Here is a 23,742-nt window from a genome sequence, read left to right as displayed (position 1 = left end):
AATTTTAGTTTAGAAATCTGTTCTTGTTGAAGTTTGACGAAATCGATCGCTGCGCTAAGATTCGCCCTGATGGCCTCCTTGATGAAAAAGTCTAAAAAAGAGAGATCCTTGTCTTCTGTGATGCTGGTGAGATCTTCGTATCGGAATTTTTTGGGATTGAAAAATACCTTTTTTCCACTTATTTGACTTGACTTTCCAACAAACAAAAAATAAAGCAAATTATTCCACAACTAAAATCTGAATGTCCAAATATTTACTTTTACAGAAGAACGTGCTAGCTGCACCTTGCAGAATGTCTCAGATTAATACATTCATCAATCTCAGCCCACACACCAAGTTCAAACAATATTTTGAACTCATCGTCATTTGCTCTACCTTTTTTCTCTAACGGCATCGCTGATAACAATATCTGAAATTGTGCTGATGCCTCCAGGGATATTACTACAATCAATGTATTTCGTCGTTCTAATGTCAATTCACTTGATTGGGAAAACTTACCTCATTCTTTTTAAGTGGAGGACCCCATCCATACGTTGTCCCACTTCTACCTTAAGCCAATGCACTGCACAAGTTCCTTAACTTTTTGATCAATCACTTTTGGTGTAAGTGGAATTCCACTTGTCTGGGTTAACTGCATAACAAATTTCAAAAATCATTACACATTTAAAATCTGTATAAAACAGCCTCTCTGCAGGAGAACATGCTTGATGCAATTTACTGGAGCTTTCAGATTTTCTAGAATTTTCGGTTAAGCGAACCAAAAATTCTGAATCTGGATTTTTCCGGGAAGGTTTATGGGATGATCCGATGGACGGTGCTGTCCGTTCCATCCACTTCATTCTCTTGATGAAGCTGCGGGCTGGAGATTTGACAAAACATCAAACAGGATGAACTTTTTTGTCTTCTACGATGGACGTTGATGGTTGGTTGTCTACTGGATCTGAGAACCAGAAGCCTTGAACCCAGGCGGCTTCACGCTAACGTCGAGTTCTTCTTCTCTTTCTCGGCGTCTTGCTTCTCCTACCTCGGTCATCGGATGTTCGTCTGAGTCGTCATCTAAGTCTTCTTTGTTATCCGGGCTAACTTTGAGCATCATCGGAGGGTTTTAGCAGAGCTTCTTATCGTCTATTTTATGTTGTCAATTGTCGGGTCTGTACTCTCAGCCTATATGGAAATTTAATAATACAGCAGATTTAGATATTGGTTTATCCACGCACAAAATTCAACTAATCAAACTCATCGTTATTGTCTCTAGTTATGGCTCTGGTTGCATCACTGGTCACAGTATCCGGCATTCGGCTTTTCAACAAAAAATGGCACAAGAAACACGAATACAACTTGGTGAAGTTACAACTTCAATTTTTGGCTAAATAATCAACCCCAAACCCTAACATATGAACATTCAGTTCATCCAATGATAAGCATGAAATGTGTAAGAAGTATTTAAGTTATAATCAACACATTTCCTATGAAAAGAATGCCCAACCTAAGTTTGGAAACACGGCAAGTAGAACGACGAACTGAACGACCAATTTCATTTAGTTTTTTTTTGTCCATACACGTCAATACATTCAATGTTAACTTACAGGAGTAAAGTGCTACAGCTTGTGGATCTGTGTGCTGTATAGCTGTGACTGTACACGATTCTTCTCATCCAGTTGTAGTCATTCCCACTGATAAACTTCCCACAGTCAATTCTTCTATTAATCCACGCTCTCCTGCTACTTATACTGCTCCGAAATCTTTTGATGTATTGGTCGAGTACACTGAGCCAGTAACACCCCAGGTATTTCATTAATTAACATACAGTGGGTACCTAAAGTATCCGTACGGCTGAGAGGAGCAGTACGGAAAACGCGTTTTTCAAAACGCTCCCATAAATTGAATTCTCGTTGGAATGCAATAAAAATTTCTTGTAAGGTTAAGATTAGGGTGGGGTTTCATCTGATTTTTTTTGGGAATTTTTCAACAACGCGATATGTGGTTTTTATCGCGTTGCGAAAGTATCCGTACGGCCGAGAGGCCTAGTAGGGAAATGGGCTTACTTTGGAGGCCTCTTATTCGGTAAATAAGTAACATTAAAGGGTGGGAAAGTTCTTAAAAAAAAGAGCTGCATTAGCTCTATATGTGGTCATAAGATCACATTTTTTAAGTTTCATTTATAGTAATGAAATCAAAAATGAAAACACGAATTATAAGTTTTCCGTTTTCTTCCCCTCGATTCCCCATCACCAGTGTTGCCATATCCCAAAATCTCTTTCTTCTCTTGGACGGAAGAGGGAGAAAGAGAAAGGGTAAATATTTTTTGATATGGCAACACTGGTGATGGGGAATCGAGGGGAAGAAAACGGAAAACTTATAATTCGTGTTTTCATTTTTGATTTCATTACTATAAATGAAACTTAAAAAATGTGATCTTATGACCACATATAGAGCTAATGCAGCTCTTTTTTTTAAGAACTTTCCCACCCTTTAATGTTACTTATTTACCGAATAAGAGGCCTCCAAAGTAAGCCCATTTCCCTACTAGGCCTCTCTGCCGTACGGATACTTTCGCAACGCGATAAAAACCACATATCGCGTTGTTGAAAAATTCCCAAAAAAAATCAGATGAAACCCCACCCTAATCTTAACCTTACAAAAAAATTTTATTGCATTCCAACGAGAATTCAATTTATGGGAGCGTTTTGAAAAACGCGTTTTCCGTACTGCTCCTCTCAGCCGTACGGATACTTTAGGTACCCACTGTACATCACAATCATATACCACAGAATTATTTTCTTGTAGTTTTCGTTTTCTAATTTGTTTCTTTTTCGTCAACTTTCAAATGCCCTCTTATTTTCTGCCAGGAGGTTGTGTTTAACGTTTCTGAAGTCCAGGAAGAGTAAAGTGGACAATCGGAACCTAATCTCTCATAATCAAAAGTGTCCAGCAAACAAATCTGACAACCTACGTCCAGCAAGCAGGTGCCAAAATCTCAAGATAAGATGATGTGCATTCAAAAAACGGTGACTCCGATTGTACAGGAACCAATCTAGCATAGGGTAGAATCTCAAATTGATTAGCAAGCGTCACAACAGCCCCAAAACGATGAAGCTCCTGGTCAGATGCGTGCGTCCAGCAACCAATGGTTCAACAAGTATCTCAGTCAATGATCGAATAGTCTCTTTCATGGATGGCTCAGCAACAACCAACTCTGGTTAATTTTACTCCTAACTATTTTATTACTTTTCGCTGGAATGTACAATTTCTGGGATCACAAGAATGGACATAGTCATTCACTAATGGCCTTGTCTGTTGTGTATTACCAATCACTTGTAAGTGAAGTGGTATTTATTACAAAAATGGCCAACGTAATGAACAGAAACGAAGTAATGCTTCATGTGGGAAGCAAACAAGTTCCATCTAATGTGAACAGTAACTTCTCTACGATTAATTTGTCTGCATCTATCATCGAAAATCTTCAGAAATCAAACATTTATTGTGAAAAAGTTCTCGACGTAAATGGACCCAGCCGAGACAGTTGGAAGGCTAGAACATTCGTAAGAATTTTATGAAAAGAAGGAAAACTTGATTGTTTTAATTAACAAGTAATCCGTAATGTTCAAAAACATTCAAACAAGCTCCATTTAAAAATTACATTAGTTTATTTTTTAAAAAATTTCTTTTAGTTATTTACTGTCAAAATTGATGATTTTAAGAAAGCGTGTAACATAATGGTTGCAAGAGAGAAACGGGCTAGTCTTGATACAAACTACTTTACAGTTCAATAAAACTGTAAGTAGCTTTCTATATAGTAATCATGGTTACTATTTGCGTGACACAGAAACAGAGTGTTGTACATGCTTTCTTTGCAAAAGCAGCTCTTTCTAACAAAGACAATTTCACAAGGAAATGTGGAATGAGTATACCTACCTGATTCGACACGTCCTAGTGGCACACGATGGCCTGTGGATATCCACCCATGGTCTTAGTTTGAGCCCAAATGATGTACTTTGGATGTGTTTTGGACATCTTAATTACCGTTCCATGCCAAGTCTCGAGGTTATCTGTGGCTGATCTAAAGTACATCCTGTGGTCATCCATAGGATGTCCTATGGATATCATATTACGATAATCACCCAAAGATTAAAGATTTTCATGTATACATATGCTTATACACATGGTACACTATTAGAGATGTACTCACATCATCACCATAGTCTTTCTTCATACGTATCTTAATTTATTTATGATGAAATACTTTTGACTGACTCTGGGTTTGAACCATTGTCCTTAAGATTACGAGTCGAGTACTCTAACCACTAGACCATAGACGGATAGAAATTTATTATATGAAAACCTATAGGCTGCTTAGTGTTTGCGACCTCTGTGTGTTAACGAGACTCGCTGTGACACGCTGGGCGTTGATAATGATGTTCGGTGATGAGGGACAAAAAATTAAAATAAAAAAAATAAAAAAATAAAATAAAATAAAATTATAATTAAAAAATTACAATAAAAACGATGACCTAACGGATGTCTCCTGGAGGTAACAAGGACAAAAAAGGACATCTTGCTAGACAAGGCTATCATTGCTAGACATCCTATGGCTGTCTTGTCTCCATCAGAAATTTTCAATTTGGATGTAGATATGGCTGGGATGTACAGACGTGCCATGGACGTCCAAGGGAGGAGAAGTGCCACTAGGGGATCGTTGCTCTTCATGAAAAGTTATTCATACAAGTTTCTACGAAAAAACAAAATGCTTCTGGTTCCTTTTTGAGAAGTTTAAAGGTGACAAATACTTCTTGAAGATTTTTATATACAAGTATTTAAAGGCACGCCTGATGCCGGGATCCAACCATTTTCTTGGTTTGGGATCGAAGGAACTACTTTCGGCCGTATTTTCCCAGGTAAAAGTATTAACTACATAAGTACATATCTATTACATGATAATGAAGTTAAAATGTGGAAAACTGAATGTTTTCTGGGTTTAAATGTAGTAAGTACATACTGTTACGTGGTAAAATAGGGAACTATATAGCTTTTATGAGATTAACTAGTATGCACTATGCAAACAAGTTTTTTGCTAGTTATCCGGTAACTTTATTTATACAAATGGAATTGTTTTCCCCTTTAAGTTTATGCGTATTTATCTTACAGATCACAGAAGAAGGTATCCGTTATTGGTTCAAAGGCATCATATCCTTCCTAGAATCGGAAAAAGCCTTTGAAAATTTTGAAGCAGCCTCTTCGTAAATTTAATGGGGACGAAGTTGGTTTTCAACTTGAACTGTATTGTCCTTGTCTCTTCTACAGTGTACTGTAGAATTATTAGAGAATCAAATCGACCAAAATAAAACCAAAATATCTTCATGGATCAACCTTATCGTAAAAGCTGAATTCATTTGTTTTTCGTGAAATGTCAAATTGGAATCGGGTCATTAGTTTGGGTTGGGCACTTGGGCTATATCGACCCTTGTATGGGAGAAGGATTTCCCAGCAGAATTGATGGGCCTGAAGAAAAACATAGGCTGCTGGCAATGGAAAATTGCGAATCCGATACTGTACACTTCCTAGTCATGTATACTCCCGTTTTAGCGCTCACTATTGATCAGTTAGAAAGTGGTGTCAATTATTGAGCCATTATTGAGCCAATTTGAGACCCTTACAAAATGCCGTGGAGGCATTCTGTGTTTCATTGTTGTCATTGTGAAAACTTGCTAAATTTTGGTTTTTGCTTCATTTTGCGTCTACATTTGTGATGAGGAATGTTTTATGATTTCACCTTCATTGTTTATCTTTCTCTAGGTAGGCACTACCGCGTACAGGATGATGCCAACACTCAATACTGGTCACCTGATGGTTCATATATTGGAGGAATTGAGTTCATGCATGTCAACCTTATTGTTCTCAGAGCTTTGAAGCCGCTAAGTGTAGGCTGGACAGTCAAACTGGTGATTTTGCCAAAGATGAAACACGACGAAAAAAGATTCTTCTATAGAAGAAGGTGAACTTATGAAAAAAAAAAGAGATCGCCGAAGTTTTTTCAAAGTGCCAGAATGCAACATTAACAGTAATTCAATTGAGAAAGAACTCATTTCACTTTGAAAAAACTTCGGCGATCTCTTTTTTTTTCATAAGTTGAACATATCAAACAAAAAGCTGTTACCATTTTAAACACTTAAGAAAAAAAACAGGTTTCACTTTTGCTGCTGACAGCCTGACAGGTTACAGTACATGGCCTTATGTGGGGGGTATTGACCGGATCAAGCAAAGTCTGCAGCAAGTTTCGGCTATCCCCCGCCATGGTGCGCACTAGTCGACTAGCCGCACGACTTTTCGCTCTACTTACCCGAACCAAATGGAAAAAGCTCTATATAACAAGAAAAATAAATCACAATTTCAAGAAATAAAGTTTTTGTGATAAATAAAACGTAATTTAACATACTCTGTATTTATTTCACAATTTTTAAACGAATTTTACATGTTTTAATTGCCTTGTACATTATAGCCCCGTGTCCCACATAGCCCCGGTCTCCCCTACTTGTCTACCTGCTGGCGTTGTATTATGAATTAAGATATATTCTTATGTGGGATGGTGGGATATAATGGGATGCGGGGTGTAGTGGACTTGAGCGTCAACGCTTTGGAAAAAGGCAATGAGGCTATGGTTTCGAACCCCAGCTGAACCCGTCTTAAAACTGTTATATAAGACAGGATCCTTGATTTCTTTCACGGATAAGACGTTAAATATACTGTGATGTGTTTAAACATATCTTCCAAATTGGATTCTAAACCAGGGACATTTGATATAATCCCTGTGATATGTAAAGTGCGCTATATACAGTAGCTACCCGAAGTTTGGGAACGCGCGAGAGCACCTTATGGAGTTTTGCTTTTTTCTCTGCGATCCGAAAATTTTTGTCGGATCGCAACGAAATTTTTTTTGGCCGTAGCCATTATGGGTAGCATTAAGCTGATTTTTTTTCAGATTTTTCCTATAACGGGTTTAAAATTATTAAAAATATTAAAGGTTTAAAATGGATCCCTAAGTTTGGGAAAACTCTAAAGTGCACCATGCAAAGTAGGGTACTTTAAAGGGGAATAACTAAAGAACGGGTAGAGCTAGGAAGACGCGGAAAACTCTGAAATGATGAACTTCGCAAGCTCAACAGAAGTCTTCATTTTCAGATTTTTCGCGTCATATAGTTCTTCGCATTTGGGAATTGAAGGCGCTCCTTATCCAAGTCGACATTTGTCGCTCGGTGAATTTCTTCATTCCATTGGGAACGCAAGTTTAAATCGTCGGCTCAATCAACTGGCGAATTTTATCGACAATGTCACTCGATTCGGCCAAACGGATTTTTCGGGGATGTTGTGCGACATGTAGAGGGCACTTTAGAGTCAACGAATCCAGTTCATCGACAATGATGGTTCCCGGTTTGCGGGTCACGTCCTTGTCCTCGAAGAAACGCGTGAGGAGAATGTCACGCATGAAAATGCCCAGGTCGCCGTAAATCACATCGTTGTTATATCGTTATATCGTAGTATCGTCCGCCTAACATCGTCGTTGTTGGAACATCTCTGGTCGCAATTGTTGCTGATGCTAAAACGCTTGGAAGAGCCATCGATTTCGGCGATGTTGGCCTCGGCCAAGACGGAGAACTCGTGATGATGTCGACGTGTCGATCCGCGTTCCAGTGGCGCAGGACGTGGTAAATGGCCACCATCAACATATTCTATTGGGGAAGACTGATCTGTGCAGGAAGCTAAGGTGTCCCATGATTGAAGAAGTGCATTACTGGTAATTCTTGTTGTGATCATAAAGGCAAGATTGAAGTACCTGGAATTTGTTTGAAGAAGAAAGAACAATGAAAGAATAAAGCCAAATATCATCATACAAATTGGAACAACATCCTTCAAGCTCTGAAGGCATTGTCATTTTGCCTCAGATTGACATAAACAAAACAAGTAACTAATGATTACAACTAAAAAACAAGGGTAGCAATCTGAAAACACTAATGCAAAATTATTACAATAATAATGGTGAATAAGACAAGGCTCATTCTCTGAGATATTCGTTTAACTGAAAAATAACAAAACCAACTGAAAAATTTTCAATAAAATGGCAGAGAAGTGATCTCAAAACGATGCTCAATACACGGTGGTGTAAATGATAAAGCTGATTTAAATCATCAAGAAAATATGAAAAAAATGCTTAATAAATAGCGATCTTTTACCGGATAAAAGGTCGGCATCTGACTGACTAATCATCATCCTAAGAGCTAGACCGCCAAAATTCATCACAGACGACATTATCACTGACAGGTGACAGTCTCAGACGACATTTTTCATTATTTTTCATGAACAGCTTCAGCAATTTGGCATTACTTAGTTGTGGAAAATTGCAGGAATCATTAATTAACGTTTCCAGAGATGTCCGAATCCGAATTCCGGACATTCGGACAGTCTCGCTTTTTTCCCGTTCCCGTGGGTACAGTAGGCCTAATATATAATATGATGCGTTCCAAGCAGTACCCTTTCTTGCTCTACGCAATTATTTTTTGAGTATACCGCCATTTTCTATTATTATTGGACCGCTCTTAATTTGGTTCTACCAATTTCCAATTACATTTAATGGTCTACGACCAACGCAACAGGAAAGACCAAATCGTATAGTCGGTCACTCTACCTTGGAAATGAGTGCGAAAATAGAAAATTAAGATTAATAAAATTGCTTGATGGGGATTTATTAAACGTGTTTAGCATTTTTCAACAAATTAGAAAATCCGCCGTAGCACATACACAATTATTAGCCTATCGCATTTTTCAGCTAAAAATTCGGCTGGCATCAGGACACCGAAATTTTGTTATTTTGAATTCTAACTTTAAGGGTTTGTGCTCGAAAAAATCCTTTCACATCACGAAATCATTTAAATCTTATGTATTTTAACCCGCGCAGGCTTCTTGATCGAGGGGTTCACCACTGAGGTCTAGGGTGTACGAAAATTTGCGTATTTTGCGTAATTTTAGCGTAATTTGCGTAAACTACACGTGTTTAGATAGGCTTAAAATTTGCGTACTTTTGGCAGGGTGTACGAAAAATTTTTTAGTGGTGAACCCCTCGTTCTCGATCAAGACTTTTTTTTCTTACGAAAACCTGTGATCAGCAGAGCCGTAGAAAAATTTTCTACGCTCATGTTTCTTTATGGGTTTATACCAGTTATTAGACCAGTTATTGATTTTTAGCGTAAAATTAGAGCTATAGAACTTGTGATACTATGTTTAATTAAAATAATTTCGAAATAACAAATGAAATGAACAGTTTGAAATTTATTTATTGAATTCGATCGTCATGCATTTTAATCCAGACAATAACATTTTTTTATGACAAATGGATCTCAATTGGTAGCTATCCCGTCCCGAAGGTTTAGTATCGGGTGGCCGAGGACCCGTAACTGGGGGGATTTTCATATTCCGGCGGCAGATCCGGATAAATGGTTTGATATACATTTTCCGTTTCTCGCGTTGTTGATTCTGTTGCTGCAGGAGGTTCGTGCAACGAAGGTGTCAGGTTAGATGGAATTGGTCCAGTTTGGGGTGTGGGGTCATTCCGGTAATGTGGAAGTTTCGGTTCTTTTTTAGTTTTCTGCCAAAAACTATCCACTGCTAACCACACACAAGCTACAGCGAAGCATTTTAGGTAGCCGGAAACAAATTCTTGGTCGAAATTTGCAACATTATCTGAGATGACGTCGCATACAATAAACCCGATGCATAGAATAGAGACTAGCAAGTGGCAAAGCGTAAGAAATGTCAGCGGCCCCTCCCACTTCCAGTTGTAAATCATATAAATTATCGCTGCAAACGTCAGGTAAGCTTGTACTGCAGCTAAAGGGGGCAGCGCATTGGATAGGGCTGGGATCCACATTTCAAGAGGTGTTGTGCAAGTCACCCAAACAACCGGGTTCCAATCTTCAGGATGACTGTCGGGACTGCACAGGAGATCTAGCCCATGGGGTTTGCAGGCGGCTAGGAAGTTGGGGGCCAGAGTTTCAGTGGGGCCGTTGTTTACCCACAGCCAGGTGAAAACTGATCCAGTAATTAACGATAAAATCCAAAGTAGAAGTTGAACGAGAAGCAGTATGATGGAATTGCATGGTGGATCAGAATTTGCTAATCTCCTTCCTCTTACATATGCGAAGCTTAGTATGAGGCAAGTACCGCTTATTGTACTTATTTCAAATGTAAAATTGTCATTTTTCTCTGTCGGATTCTTGATGGGTGCCATCGGGTAGTTGATTTTGTCATCGTTGCATGTTACTTTAATTGGTTTTCCCTTAATGTCTGGTAGATCAGGAGGTAGTTTGACAAAACAGAGCAAAAAGGTCCATGCAATAATAAGTAGCATCAGGAATATGAACACTTCTTTGTTAGATGATAAGAATTTGGTCGATTTGGAAAAAGCCTTTTCACTTTTTCATTCATCATGATAAAATCAGGTTTTAGTTTGGTGACTTTTGAAAGTGCGTTTTTCACTTTTTCGAAGTTCGTCATGGTGAAAACGAGTTTAAGTTTGATGATTATCCGCTTCGTCAAGCGGTCGTATATATGCCCTTCGTGGACGGAATGTTGCTCCGCAGTTGTCGAACTGGAAGTTAATTGTAGATTTGCGGAGAATTAATTGGACAAAATTATTTTTAAATTTGTTTTTTCGTTAACTTACTTATTTAACGAATAATATTCAATAGAAAATTAATTCTTTAGAAAGGTAAAACAATCCTTTAAATCGAATAATTTGTAACGTCCAAACTTTGTTCGAAGTCACAAGTCACACCTTTCTGTGTCAGCTTGTAAATTGAGCTTTATTAAATTTAATTATTTTATATTTTTCTACGCCTAACTCTTACTTCATGTCAGTGATTTCACACAGATAATTCGTGAAATATACGGGAGGCATTTCCGCCTCTGTTTGAACTCTGCTGTTTGTCATTGGTCATATGGCTAAAAGCAGGGGCATGGTATGCATACTCCATACCCCCTGCTAAAAGTTATTAAAGGAACTTGCTGGATTTCAAGTTAACTTCAGAAGAATGTTATTTGTTCGTCCACATAAATCCCTTATCCAAAGTCCAGCGTCGTGCACTCGTACAGTCTCATATTAAACCCGAGCTTTCCAGATCTAAACTGTTTTTATTTTTTTATTTTTGACTAAAAACTGCCAAGTGTGCAAAATCTGAACGAAAAACGCGTTAATCTGATCTGAACCTCAAATCTCTCCATTTCTCCATACCTCCATACCTCTGCTTTTACCAAATATTTGCACGATACACAATACAAATAATAAGAATCGTACATTCTATGGCTCTGATTTTAATCAGAATTCAGAAATTAAATTCAGAAGCGCCCGGAAGCGCCAGGGCAGGGGTATGGAGAGATCTCTCCATACCCATGGAAGCGCACAAAGCCACCATCATGGGTTTTTATGCTGTTCTAGCCTCTCCCTTTTGTTTTATCCAAACGCAAACATACGTATATAATAACCACCAGAGGCAAAAGGGGGGAAGGGTTGGAATGGCGCTAAGCAAAGAATGTCTTTTTTTTTTTTTTTTTTTTTATTTTCTTTATTTGTGCCAGCCGCCCAGTTTTTCGGCTTTGAGCCTTTGACTACTTTAGTACTTTACCGACATGCGACATCGACACGAAAAAGTTTCAATATTCGGTTTCGATCGGTGTTGGTCAGGTGACAAAAGGTGTGCAGTGTGAGTGACAGACAGATATGAAGAAATCTTTTTAGTGACAGTAAAAAGGTTAAATTATTAATAACAGAAAAGCGTTAGACAAAGTGCTTGAACGGTGAATAACTCTCAACAACTGTTATATCTGTTTGTTCTACGTGGTTAATTAGATACCGGTACTGTATACATGATGGTTATATTTTGTCACAATTTATTAAAAAGGGTATAAGGCATTCGGTATCTTCTTCCTTCTTGTATCTATAAAATAATTTTCCTCAATTTGTATTATCATTTATAACAACAGATTGTTTGTGTTTGCCTATTAGATCTTTCTTACTTGATCAACAATGCATCAGTGGCCATCGCCACCGAAAGTGAATAGCAGCAAACCTGTGTTAACTAACGGAGCCATATTCCAGTATTTATTATTCCTTTTTAAAAATCTATTTCAATTATAAATTTTATTTATTTTCTTTTATTTTTTTACATATAATTATAGGCCATTGTTGAGAAAAATGGACTTTATAACGAGACACCCGTTCTGCAAGTTCTTGTACAAGCTAAACATTTTGTTTTGTCGCTTAATTTTAAATGTGTATATTTTAAAAATAATAGGACTGTAGAGGGTTACTCCAGGCCACTAACAATAATCGCTATAAAATTGTTCTCTCCGATGGGAAATATTCCTACGCGTTTGCGATGCTTTCAGCTCAACTCAATCACTTGATTGCGGATGGGAAATTGGAGATTTTTACCGTTGTAAAAGTCGTGAGATATACTGTCAACTCGGTTATTGCAAAACTCCCTGCGACAGACAAAGTTTACAACAAAATAATCACTCTTCACGATGTAGAGCTGTTGATCTCTGGAAAAGAAGTACGGTAACTTTGTGTTTATAATTCTCTAATTATTTTTCAGTTCTAATTAACTTGATTTTGTAATGCACCTGTAGATAGGGGGGAAATTGGGAAATCCCAAAGTGTTTAGTTACGGTGAAGAGGTACCAGAAGATCTGCTGACACATCCTCTAAAGCCAGTATGTTTGGGAAATACCAGCGTTGAACGGATACGACCGGGATTGATTTGCGTTCACAGCCAGTGGGAGAAGCTGCGAATGACAGACAAATGTTTATCTGGATTATCTGCGTCAAGTAAGCGCTTTACTAGTATTATTTTGATGCCAATAATTACGATTTGCATCCATTTTGCAGGTAATGTGCAGACGAAATCATTTGTACAGTTATTAGATCAGCCACAGAAGCCAACACAATCCTCTTTATTGGGAATAAGTCCTGCAGGTTCCAATTTTAGACACCCAACAACCAACAAATCGGCTTCTACATTAATCACGCAACCAGCCAACATGAGCGACTTGAGTGCACAGCAGGTATTTACGAAGTTACGCTCACTGAATTAATGCATATTATTGCTAGTTCTTCTTATTTATTCACAGACACAAAGCGTTTCAAGTACTAAGAAGATAATTAACGCGGTTTCGACTTCAAACGAAAGCATGGAATATATCGTCAATTTCTTGATTGATGGCCAACAGTACTATTTGAAAGCCTCCTTCACCAGGTCCAATAAGAAAATTCTTGGCTCGCTAACACTGTCGCATCCATCATCAAAACCCCGAACAATGGTAAAAGGTGGAAAACATGTTGCGAGTCCCATAAAAGAAAACGATGATTTGAATAGACCGCGTGCTGTTTGGGCCGACTTGAACGGAGAGCAACACAAATTTTGCCATTTGAAGAAGTCTTGGATTTCGGACCGCTACTGGGTGTCGGAACATTTTGACGGCAGTTTCCTTCTTCAGCCTAATTCTGAATGTAACAGGTGGAAACCGTTGATTTGTCTTCTCTGGATCGAGTTTGACACTTACAGTGGCGGAGAGAGGAACGCTCTCAAACAACTAACTGAATTGTACGTCCAGCAGAATCAATGCGACGTCCAGTTTAATTTCGAAGACGATCAACACATTGGCGGCCATTCACACATATTGGTGGCCAGGAGTCCCGTCTTTGCCGCAATGTTCCAGCACGAGATGAAGGAGACGAAGACGGGCCAAGTCAGCATTCAGGACATCCAGCCAGACATTTTCAAGCAGTTGCTTCAATACATTTACTCGGGCCGGCTTTCATTACCACTGACGGAAACCACTGCCCAGCGGCTGTTTGAAGCGGCCGACAAATACGACATTGGTGATTTGAAAGAAGAGTGTGTCAGTTTTCTATTGACCTGCGTCCGAATGGATACGGTGATTAATTTGATGGCCTGGGCGCACCTTCACTTCGTGGACGAACTCAAACAACTAGCTCTCAAGTTCACGGTTTTGAACGCTAAGGAAGTTTGTATCCTGAAAGATTGGGAGATGCTGACCAAGAACTATCCGCACTTGTGTGTGATGGTAACGCGACACATTACCGACAGGATGTCCATTTCCTGGAACGACGAAGAAGAACTAATTTGTTCGGGTATTAATTGCCTGTGAGTTTTCTGTCAATCACAAATAACACTTGATAACTCAAGAAATTTATCCTTAACTCACAACGAAAATGTGCCCCATCACTGTTATTCCAAATAGGATTTTTTGAATTTCTGCTTTTTAAAGGTTATTTCACGGGATCTCACTCATTTTCTTTTTTTCTCTTCTGAGTTGAGTAGTAAATAAACACAAATCACTACCCCCCTCATTATTCTTAAGTCTTATCATTCCATTCCATTCTGATGATATGACATTACTTGGAAGTTGGAACATTACGTCACCCTAATAGCTTAAGATATATATATCTTGAAAGAATCTCCCCTCTCAAATGCCAAATGGTGATCTTTTAAAAAAAAAAATGAGTTACAATTTTTTTTGAAAACTGGTTCTGATCTGAACTGGCTGAATGATTAAACCTTCCATGTGTAATAATTAACTCTTTAATTTCAGAAATCTGATCAGCTCAGACTCGATTCCATCTTGAGAAGGCGGAGCTTCCGTAAGCCCCTCCCCCATCCATCTTTTCGCCAGTCTTAAAATGCCCACGGGGTAAATGGAAGATTTGGATTCCCTTCCTTTCCTGTTAAACCTCTTTACTTGGAAACGTAGACCCTGCGATTACATCACAGAGTTTCGTTTCAATGTGAGCAACTCAGTCGTCCACTCGCGTTGTCGCAGTTAATTGCAGCCAAATTCTTCTCCGACTCTCGCCGAACTAAAGAATTATTGTGGTTGATGGCTAGTGATTGTGGAAATCCCCTCACATTTGGGTGTAAGTTAGACGATTTTAATATTTAAAATAAGTATGATAGTAGTGGCTCTTCAAAATGACGCCGTGTGATTACAAGTGTGATTAAAAGCTCGTCAAAAAGGCGGTTTTTATCTTGAATGCTCAAACGTTTTATCTCGGGTGTTATCGTTCATGTCCGTAGTTTTCAAGTGTTTTTTTGTTTGTTTCACTTTTCTAGTTGTAACTTCGCACCTGGTTGCAACAGGTGGCATGTGATAGTGTAAATCTCACAAATTTTGGAGGATTTCGTCGTACAAACCCGTTCACATTCGTTGATCCTATTTCGGGAAACTAAAAACATCATGGCTTTTTTTACTGTGCCAGCATCCGTTGGTAGTTTGCCTACGATCCGTCGTGAAGAGAATGAGGTGATTTTTTTTTTTTTATGTAACCAAGTTCCATTAATGTGCAAACTCATAAGACTCAATTGAATAACTAAAGGAAAGAACCAGAGGTTTGCGTTGAACGGATTCGAATGGGACTCTACTGCATGCACATCAAGTGGGAAAAGCCGCAATGCAAATCCAATGACGATTCGATTGGTGCAAGTAAAAAATCTGATGAGATGAAGCCTTCTTCCACCCAAGTGGATTCGGTTGTCCAGCCTAAACTTTCATCAGGTTAGTATACGACATTATTTGCAAATTACCTCTTTTCAAGAAACTGATTCACGTCAGTTTATAGACATTGGTCCGACTGGTTTATTTGGCAGGCCAATTTGCCAGGAGCAAGCAGATAAAGTGCCTTTTCAAGTTCCAGCGAGCCAAAAAAATGGCAGACAGACGCTTCGTGCTGCAAAATCATCACTATTCACATTCGGATCACCGTCACCACAAAACTTTTCATGTAGGGCTTTATTAGCATAGCTGAAATCATTCATTTGTAGTTTTTGCGTCAATTTTGATATTGAATCTTGATTTAGTTGCTGCTGTGGACCCAGTCAGTTCTACCCAGGGAAACGGTGCGAATGGGACAGCCGATAAAGTTTTCGGGGCACATCATCAGCAGGCTAAATACTTAGTCGATTTCGTGATTGATGGGCAATCGTACGTCTTAAAGGCATCTTTCACCAAGTCTGCTACGAAAATTGTGGGTTCATTGGCGCTGTCACAAGTCGAAACCAAGTCGTCAAACGCATCAGCCGAGGAGGAATCGATCGGCGAAGGTGAAAAAGACGAGGTGAACCTCATCAACGGAAAACCAGAAGAGGATTCAACTCATCATCAACTACCCTCGGCTATTTGGGCCAATCTCAATGGAGTCATGACAAAAATTATCCCTCTGAACAAGTCTTTCAATTCGGATCATCATTGGGAATCAGCGAACTTTGACGGCAGCTTCGCTTATTTTGAACGTCTTTATTCTGTTGACGAATGGAAACCGTTGACTTGTCTTCTCTTGATCGAGTTCGAAACTTTCAGCGGCGGAGAAAAGAACGTCCTCAAACAACTGGCTGATATGTATGTCCATCAGAATCACTGCGATGTCCAGTTCACTTTCAAAGGCGACGAACGTGTTGGCGGTCATGTTAATATCCTGGTGGCTAGGAGTCCCGTGTTTGCCGCAATGTTTGAGCACGACATGAAGGAAGCAGCGACTGGTGAGGTTGTTATTGATGACGTGCAGCCGGACATTTTCAAGCAACTACTACACTACATCTACTGTGGCCGGCTTTTGACAGCGCTGACTGAAGAAGCTACAGCTCAGCCTCTGTTCGTGGCGGCCGATAAGTACGACATCAACGACTTGAAAGAAGAATGCGTTCGTTTCTTGCTTACCTGTGTTCGAGTAGAAAACGCCATCAATCTCTTGGTATGGGCCCATCTTCACTCGGTCGACGAGCTACAGCAAACAGTCGTCTCTTTCATGACCTTGCAGGGAAAAGAAGTTTGTCATTTGAAAGAATGGGAAGATCTCACCAAGAACTATCCGGACCTCTGTGTACTGGTAACTCGACGCATCATTGATCGTATGAGTCTTTTTATTTGATCTCCAAAAGAATTGCTTAATAATTTGTATTCGTTTCATGTACCAATCTGAGGTAATTAAATAAAACAGTTCGCGTTGTATTAAATATGCTGGATCATTTACACTATAAGACGCTACTAGGGTTAGGATAGAAGTGAAATTTAACAAGGACTTTAACAAATATATTTATTACCACACCAAGAATAATTTACATACTGGTGCAATTAGGAACATGAGAAAGAAATTTCGTGTGAAATTCAAGAATGAAATTTGATTTGAGTTAATAACCGAGTCCAGTGCGTTTGTAGGGGAGTGCAGGGGCAACGGGAAGTTCGTATTCATGGACGGGAGCGACCGGGAGCTCGTAAACGTGAACGGGAGCGACGGGCAAGTGGTCGCCCTTGGGTTGGAATCCCGCCTCATCTGCCGCCCAAGTCAGAGTGAATTTCTGACCCTCGGGGGAGATCCAATAGGATGATCCCTTGTTGGTGTTGCCGAGGACTTCACCGTACGTTTCTTTGCCGTAAGAGTCGTAGGTGACTCCTTGCATCTTTTTCTGGACCTGGGATTCGTCACGAGTGGTACCGTCAGATCCAGCGTAGCTAACAAGATGAAATCGTAAAGTCTCGACATCAATGAGGATCCAAGACATGTTGTGGATATTAACTTTACCTCCAGTTGCTGCTGCCATCAAGATTGCGGACATCAGATTGGCTCACGATGGTGATTTCGGGAGCCTTGTATTCCACCGGTTTGTAACTACTGGAAGGAGCAGCGGCCGCGACAGCCAAAACAGCAGCGATAATAAACTATATAGAGAATATAAAAATATAGCTATTTATGTGTACGCCAATGAAATATTATTCCAAACAGAATAAGTTAGCTAATAAAAAAGTCGTTAAATATCCTGTGAGTTTACCAGCTTGGTCATGTTGTCTGTTGGGTGAGTTCAACAACTGCTGAAATAGGACTGGATATAAAGTTTAGTAGAAAACCGGATTATATACACTGGCCAGAAATAAGAGAGAGTGGTTTCTAGATACGTTTTCATACTCTCTTGCTTCTTCTATTGGTCATAAGTGTTTCGTAACAAGCTCAAAGCCAATTCACCCATATCCGCAAGCATTTCCCCGCAGCTTTGCCAGACAACGCCCTTGAGGGCCCTTTCAAAAAAAAAAAAAATTGCGATTTCACTTATCGCAAGGCTGTGATATTATTTTTGGGTTTCACGATTTATTTATCTAGAAACACGCATCACTGATGTTTCCGGAATTTAAAAATAATTTTTCGACGATTATCGTTTTATTGATGAGAAAGAATCGCAACTTTCTGGAGAGAAACTATTTGATGAAATCAACTTTTGATTTTCACGTTTCTCGTTTGTTCATGCCTTCATAGTATAAAGAGCCATTGAATGGCATCAACCCATTCCGAAATATATCCGTTTCGTGAAATAGAAATTGGCAAATTGTGTCGGATTGCGTCTTTTCAGCGCTATTCAATTTCTTACATTATTCAAAGCCAATCGGAAAAAATAGGAAACGACTCAAACAAATGAAATATTTAAAATAAAATATAATATAACAAAAATGGTTTATATCGAATCACGTAAAGTGTTCCCGCTTCCCGGGTGTGTCTCCATTCTCCTTAAATAAAACCTTTAAATTAATTTAAAATAAGTTGGACAGTAATTTAGTCTTATCACTATAGTCTCGGCTAGAAGTTCGTAAAAAGTGAAAGTAGAACTTTGAAAACTTGCTTTAATCTTTGATGGTTTATATTTTTTATACAATCACACTCAACATTAACGCGAAGACAACATCAAATATGACATCATTTATGCATCCATTGGTCTAATAATTTAATAATTTAGTAATAACTGGTGCCGGAATAACCGAGTCCGGTGCGTTTGTAGGGGAGAGCGGGAGCAACTGGGAGTTCGTATTCATGGACGGGAGCGACGGGGAGTTCGTAGACGTGAACGGGAGCGACGGGCAAGTGGTTGCCCTTGGGTTTGAATCCCTGCTCATCAGCGACCCAGGTCAAAGTGAATTTCTCGCCTTCGGGGGAAACCCAGTAAGAAGATCCCTTGTTGGTGTTACCCATCACATCCTCGTAAGTTGCTTTGCCGTAAGAGTCGTAGGCGACGCCTTGGAGCTTCTTTTGCACCTGCGATTCCTCGCGGGTCGTGTAGTCAGACTGGGCGTAGCTGCACATATTAATCATTATCAAGAAATGATTAACCGGCCAATTGAATCCAGATCGATTATTAATAAAATAATGTAGAAATAGTATATTTCGTCGACTTTTACCTCCACTGGCTGCTGCCGTCGAGATTGCGCTCATCAGATTGGCTGGTGACGGTGATGCCTGCGTATTTGTTATCCTTGGCGTAGGCCGGGGCAGCGTAGGCCGGGGCAGCGTAAGCCGGAGCAGCGTAAGCCGGAGAAGAGTAGCTTGGGGCAGAGTAGCTTGGGGCAGAGTAGCTTGGGGCAGCGTAGGCTGGGGCTTTGTATTCCGGCTTGTAGCTGGAAGGAGCAGCGGCAGCGACGGCCAAGACAGCGGCGATAACAAACTAAAAAATCATATTTCACATAGTTTAGTCCCAAGTCTGAGGCAATTAAAGCACAAATGAATTTGACGACTGTTGACTGATTAAATGTCTTGAGTGCCGTCTCCTTACCAGCTTCATGTTGAATTCGGTTGATTTGTAGAACAACTGATACTTTACATCTTCCCTATCGGGGCTTTTATAGTTGGGTGAAGGGACAAAAATTATTCGTTTGGGAGGGGTCTGGGTATGTTCGAATTGGTTCCTTCTTTGCCAATTGGGTCACGAACGGAACAAAGTCTTGAAAATATCACTTTTGCTCGACTTTTGCATTTTATTTTGTTGTCAGGTGCAAACGAGCCATTCTCTTTCCGTCAGTTCTCTCTGTAATTGATGTAAGGCAACATTTTTCGTAGCTGAGAAGGAATCGTATTTATTTTTGGAACTAGCTACTTAATGTTTTTGAAGTTTGAAGGCTTATACATCCATAACAGTGAATATGATATCCCTGGTAAAGCGAATGGCAGGGCAAGATACTTTGGGTTTTGACAGCTGCATTAACGAGAAACATTATATGAATAAGAATAAAAGTATCAGCACAGTCCCTCGGTGACTAAAATATAGTACAATTGTTGGTTGAAATTGAATTTTGTAGTTTTTATTACAATAATTTCATTTTTCTTGGTTCGGCTGAGTTCGGCTATGCGTGCTTAGAAGTATAATGAAGCCCATCTCAGTAATCAATATGTGTTTTTAGTTTAATGCCAGCCCTATATATTAGATAATACCATCGTTCGTTTGTCTGTATTGTATTATTATTACTTATTGCTCAAAATGTTAATATTGCATAGACTACGTTTTATAGAGAAGAAGAAGTACAAGAGCTGCTAATGATTTGCAATCTTAATTATACACAAAGTAACATTCCATTCGTGTGCTGTGATACTATATTAAGAGCAACTTTGACTATATAATATACTTAAGTCCAGCCTGAGTTGATGAGGGAATTGGACTATGGACCCTTGGCAATTGCAAATCATCTGAGTAAAAACATAGTTTAATTATTTATTTTTATCACAACGTCTTTTAGAAATCAAACGAAAGTTTTAACTTGTTCTATTTTCTAAAATGTGCCTCTTTAGCTCAGTGGTAGAGCGTTGGTCTCGTATCAATAATTAGAAAATGGGAAAAAGGTGAAAAATGTATGGAATCATGTAGCAAACCAAAGGCCGAGAGTTCAATCATCTCAGGAGGTATATGCATAACTATTTGAAATTTTTTTTGTGATTTCAACTCATCTTGACTATCCTGTAGTCTTTAGATAACATTTTCTTAATAGGTCCGAGAAGATTCCATAAAAAAACGTTATAAATTCGTACTCGAAAGATACAATGAATATTGATTCCTACTTTAGTTAATGTGATTTTTGCGCTCTTTACGAACCTTAGCTTCCGGTGAAGTGTGAACCCAAATGGTTTATTCCAATTCACTTTGAAAAAATCAGCCCCCCAATTAAAGGCCAGTCACCCAAAATTTCGCTCAACAGAAATGTTTCAAATTAAATTATTTGTTTCTGTATCGCATCACGTCGCTTGAATTTAGACTAAAGAAAAGCCTTTTATTACTGTATGCTTCGTGGCCAAATTTTGATTGTATTCTGAGAGAGGAAAGTATATATTTTTCTACAGTTGCATGGTCATGCGCGGTCATGCGTTTTCACCACCAGACACTCCGAATTGTATGATAAAATAATAACGTCCATACTCTTGATTAAACAAATGAAAACCTTTAAAGGCCTTTTTGATTTCCTCTGTGCAAGCTAAGCACGATAAATATCGATAAATAATCTTTGGATAATTGGATTCACTGCATCGCTTAAATTTCAATCAGTTTTTTTTTTAGGGGGGGGGGGTGGTTGAGAAAAAAACAAATTCTTTTAATTCAATACATAAAAAAACGGCAATGAATAAATTGGTGAATAGAGGTTTTTCCATTTGGTTCGTGTAAGTAGAGGGAAAAGTCGTGCGGCTAGTCGACTAGTGCGCACCATGGCGGTGGATAGCCGAAACTTGCTGCAGACTTTGCTTGATCCAAACGATAGTCACCGTAAGGCCATGTACTGTAACCTGTCAGGCTGTCAGCAGCAAAAGTGAAACCTGTTTTTTTTCTTAAGTGTTTAAAATGACAAAAGGTTTTTGTTTCATATGTTCAACTTATGAAAAAAAAAAGAGATCGCCGAAGTTTTTTCAAAGTGCCAGAATGCAACATTAACAGTAATTCAATTGAGAAAGAACTCATTTCACTTTGAAAAAACTTCGGCGATCTCTTTTTTTTTTCATAAGTTGAACATATGAAACAAAAACCTTTTGTCATTTTAAACACTTAAGAAAAAAAACAGGTTTCACTTTTGCTGCTGACAGCCTGACAGGTTACAGTACATGGCCTTACGGTGACTATCGTTTGGATCAAGCAAAGTCTGCAGCAAGTTTCGGCTATCCACCGCCATGGTGCGCACTAGTCGACTAGCCGCACGACTTTTCCCTCTACTTACACGAACCAAATGGAAAAACCTCTATAGCCAATTCACCCATATCCGGAAGCATTTCCCCGCAGCTTTGTAAAACAACGCCCTTGAGTACCCTTTAAAAAAAATTCGATTTTTCGTAAAAAGGTTGTAATATTCTTTTAGTGAGATCAGGATTTATTTATCTAGTAACCCGCATAGATGTTTCTCAATTTAAAAAATAATTTTTCGTGATATTATCGCATTTTTGGGGGTGGGGGGCTGTTTTGAAAAATTATCGTAATTTTCTGGAGAGAGTCTAATTGATAAAAGTCTGATTTTGAGTTTCACACTCCACCTTGTTCATGCTTTCATGGTATATGTTCTAACTTTTTTTTAAATCCACAAGAAATGGGCATCATCCAGTTATTCGGTCTCCTGAAAGGCTGAAATTCAGCATAGAATGACCGATGGAATGCGTCTTTTCAGTGCCATTCAGTTTCTACAGTTTTAGTCAAAGCGAATCGTAAAAATACGAAAGATATCCAGCAAATAAAAAACTTCCAATGAAATCAAATACAAAAAGATAGAGAGATTGCCAAATAGTATAAAAGTGTCCCCGAGTGTTTCTCAAGTCTCCTTAAATTATAGCTTTAAATTAGATGTGAAGTTAAGGGGGAAAATTGTCACTATAGTTTCGGCTACAAGTTCGTAAAAAAGGTAGAACTTGAGAAACTTGTTTTAATCTTCGATGGTTTATATTTATTTACACAATCATACTCAACATTATCGCAAAGAAAACATCAAATATGACATCATTCAATCATTCATTGGTCTAATAATTTAATAATTTAGTAATAACTGGTGCCAGAATAACCGAGTCCGGTGCGTTTGTAGGGAAGAGCGGGAGCAACTGGGAGTTCGTATTCATGGACGGGAGCGACGGGGAGTTCGTAGACGTGAACGGGAGCGACGGGCAAGTGGTCGCCCTTGGGTTTGAATCCCTGCTCATCAGCGACCCAGGTCAAAGTGAATTTCTTGCCTTCGGGGGAAACCCAGTAAGAAGATCCCTTGTTGGTGTTGCCCATCACATCCTCGTAAGTTGCTTTGCCGTAAGAGTCGTAGGCGACGCCTTGGAGCTTCTTTTGCACCTGCGATTCCTCGCGGGTCGTGTAGTCAGACTGGGCGTAGCTGCACATATTAATCAATATCAAGAAATGATTAACCGATTGAATCCATCAAGGTTATAACTAGTAAATAAAGTAGAATTAACATTTCGTTGATTTTTATTACCTCCATTGGCTGCTGCCGTCGAGATTGCGCTCATCAGATTGGCTGGTGACGGTGATGCCGGCGTATTTGTTATCCTTGGCGTAGGCCGGAGCAGCGTAAGCCGGAGCAGAGTAGCTTGGGGCAGCGTAAGCCGGGGCAGAGTAACTTGGGGCAGCGTAGGCTGGGGCTTCGTGTTCCGGCTTGTAGCTGGAAGGGGCAGCGGCAGCGACGGCCAAGACAGTGGCGATAACAAACTATAGAAAATAATATTTCACTTAATTTAGTCCCAAGTCTGAGGCAATTAAAGCACAAATGAATTTTATGGCTGTTGCTGTTTTGCTGACTGATTAAATGCCAATGGTGTGATTTTGTCGTCTCCTTACCAGCTTCATGTTGAATCCGGTTGATTTGTAGAACAACTGATACTTTTCATATTCTCTATCTGGG

At 39.2% G+C, this 23,742-nt stretch overlaps 4 protein-coding genes and 1 non-coding gene across 9 annotated transcripts; 3 read left to right on the top strand and 2 right to left on the bottom strand.

Moving 5' to 3' along the window:
- Nucleotides 1–11,664: 11,664 nt before the first annotated feature.
- Nucleotides 11,665–14,325, top strand: LOC124197679. Of its 3 annotated transcripts, none has more exons than XM_046593213.1 (7): nt 11,665–11,841; nt 12,050–12,141; nt 12,223–12,276; nt 12,339–12,599; nt 12,676–12,874; nt 12,935–13,110; nt 13,177–14,325. In XM_046593213.1, exons 4-7 carry the CDS (start codon nt 12,423–12,425, stop codon nt 14,215–14,217), a joined length of 1,593 nt encoding a protein of 530 aa, XP_046449169.1. In that variant the 5' UTR covers nt 11,665–11,841; nt 12,050–12,141; nt 12,223–12,276; nt 12,339–12,422; the 3' UTR covers nt 14,218–14,325. The 3 variants fall into 3 exon arrangements, with proteins under 3 accessions (XP_046449169.1, XP_046449167.1, XP_046449168.1); XM_046593211.1 differs by having other exon boundaries at nt 11,665–11,899; XM_046593212.1 differs by having other exon boundaries at nt 11,665–11,946.
- Nucleotides 14,326–15,413: 1,088 nt separating this feature from the next.
- On the top strand, nt 15,414–17,075 carry LOC124197579 (BTB and MATH domain-containing protein 38-like). Its single transcript, XM_046593095.1, has 3 exons — nt 15,414–15,621; nt 15,686–15,847; nt 15,924–17,075. The coding sequence occupies exons 1-3, from the start codon at nt 15,477–15,479 to the stop codon at nt 16,988–16,990; spliced, it is 1,374 nt and encodes a 457-aa protein (XP_046449051.1). The 5' UTR covers nt 15,414–15,476; the 3' UTR covers nt 16,991–17,075.
- A 66-nt stretch (nt 17,076–17,141) lies between these two features.
- LOC124197580 (larval cuticle protein 65Ab1-like) lies at nt 17,142–18,040 on the bottom strand. Its single transcript, XM_046593096.1, has 3 exons — nt 17,889–18,040; nt 17,642–17,778; nt 17,142–17,571 (listed from the first exon to the last, which is right to left on the bottom strand). The coding sequence occupies exons 1-3, from the start codon at nt 17,898–17,900 to the stop codon at nt 17,250–17,252; spliced, it is 471 nt and encodes a 156-aa protein (XP_046449052.1). The 5' UTR covers nt 17,901–18,040; the 3' UTR covers nt 17,142–17,249.
- A 688-nt stretch (nt 18,041–18,728) lies between these two features.
- Nucleotides 18,729–23,714, bottom strand: LOC124197455 (endocuticle structural glycoprotein SgAbd-4-like). Of its 3 annotated transcripts, none has more exons than XM_046592939.1 (3): nt 23,679–23,710; nt 19,282–19,544; nt 18,729–19,178 (listed from the first exon to the last, which is right to left on the bottom strand). In XM_046592939.1, exons 1-3 carry the CDS (start codon nt 23,685–23,687, stop codon nt 18,839–18,841), a joined length of 612 nt encoding a protein of 203 aa, XP_046448895.1. In that variant the 5' UTR covers nt 23,688–23,710; the 3' UTR covers nt 18,729–18,838. The 3 variants fall into 3 exon arrangements, with proteins under 3 accessions (XP_046448895.1, XP_046448894.1, XP_046448896.1); XM_046592938.1 differs by lacking the exon at nt 23,679–23,710 and adding an exon at nt 19,653–19,724; XM_046592940.1 differs by lacking the exons at nt 18,729–19,178; nt 19,282–19,544 and adding exons at nt 22,751–23,214; nt 23,317–23,549 and having other exon boundaries at nt 23,679–23,714.
- On the top strand, nt 20,653–20,776 carry Trnat-cgu. Its single transcript has 2 exons — nt 20,653–20,688; nt 20,741–20,776. It is a non-coding gene; the product is annotated as a tRNA-Thr (tRNA).
- Nucleotides 23,715–23,742: the final 28 nt, after the last annotated feature.

Source organism: Daphnia pulex, chromosome 7, assembly GCF_021134715.1.
Source record: "Daphnia pulex isolate KAP4 chromosome 7, ASM2113471v1".
NCBI lineage: Eukaryota > Metazoa > Arthropoda > Branchiopoda > Diplostraca > Daphniidae > Daphnia > Daphnia pulex.
The sequence above is the reverse complement of the archived record's forward strand: the minus strand, read 5'-3'. Positions and strand labels throughout refer to the sequence as shown.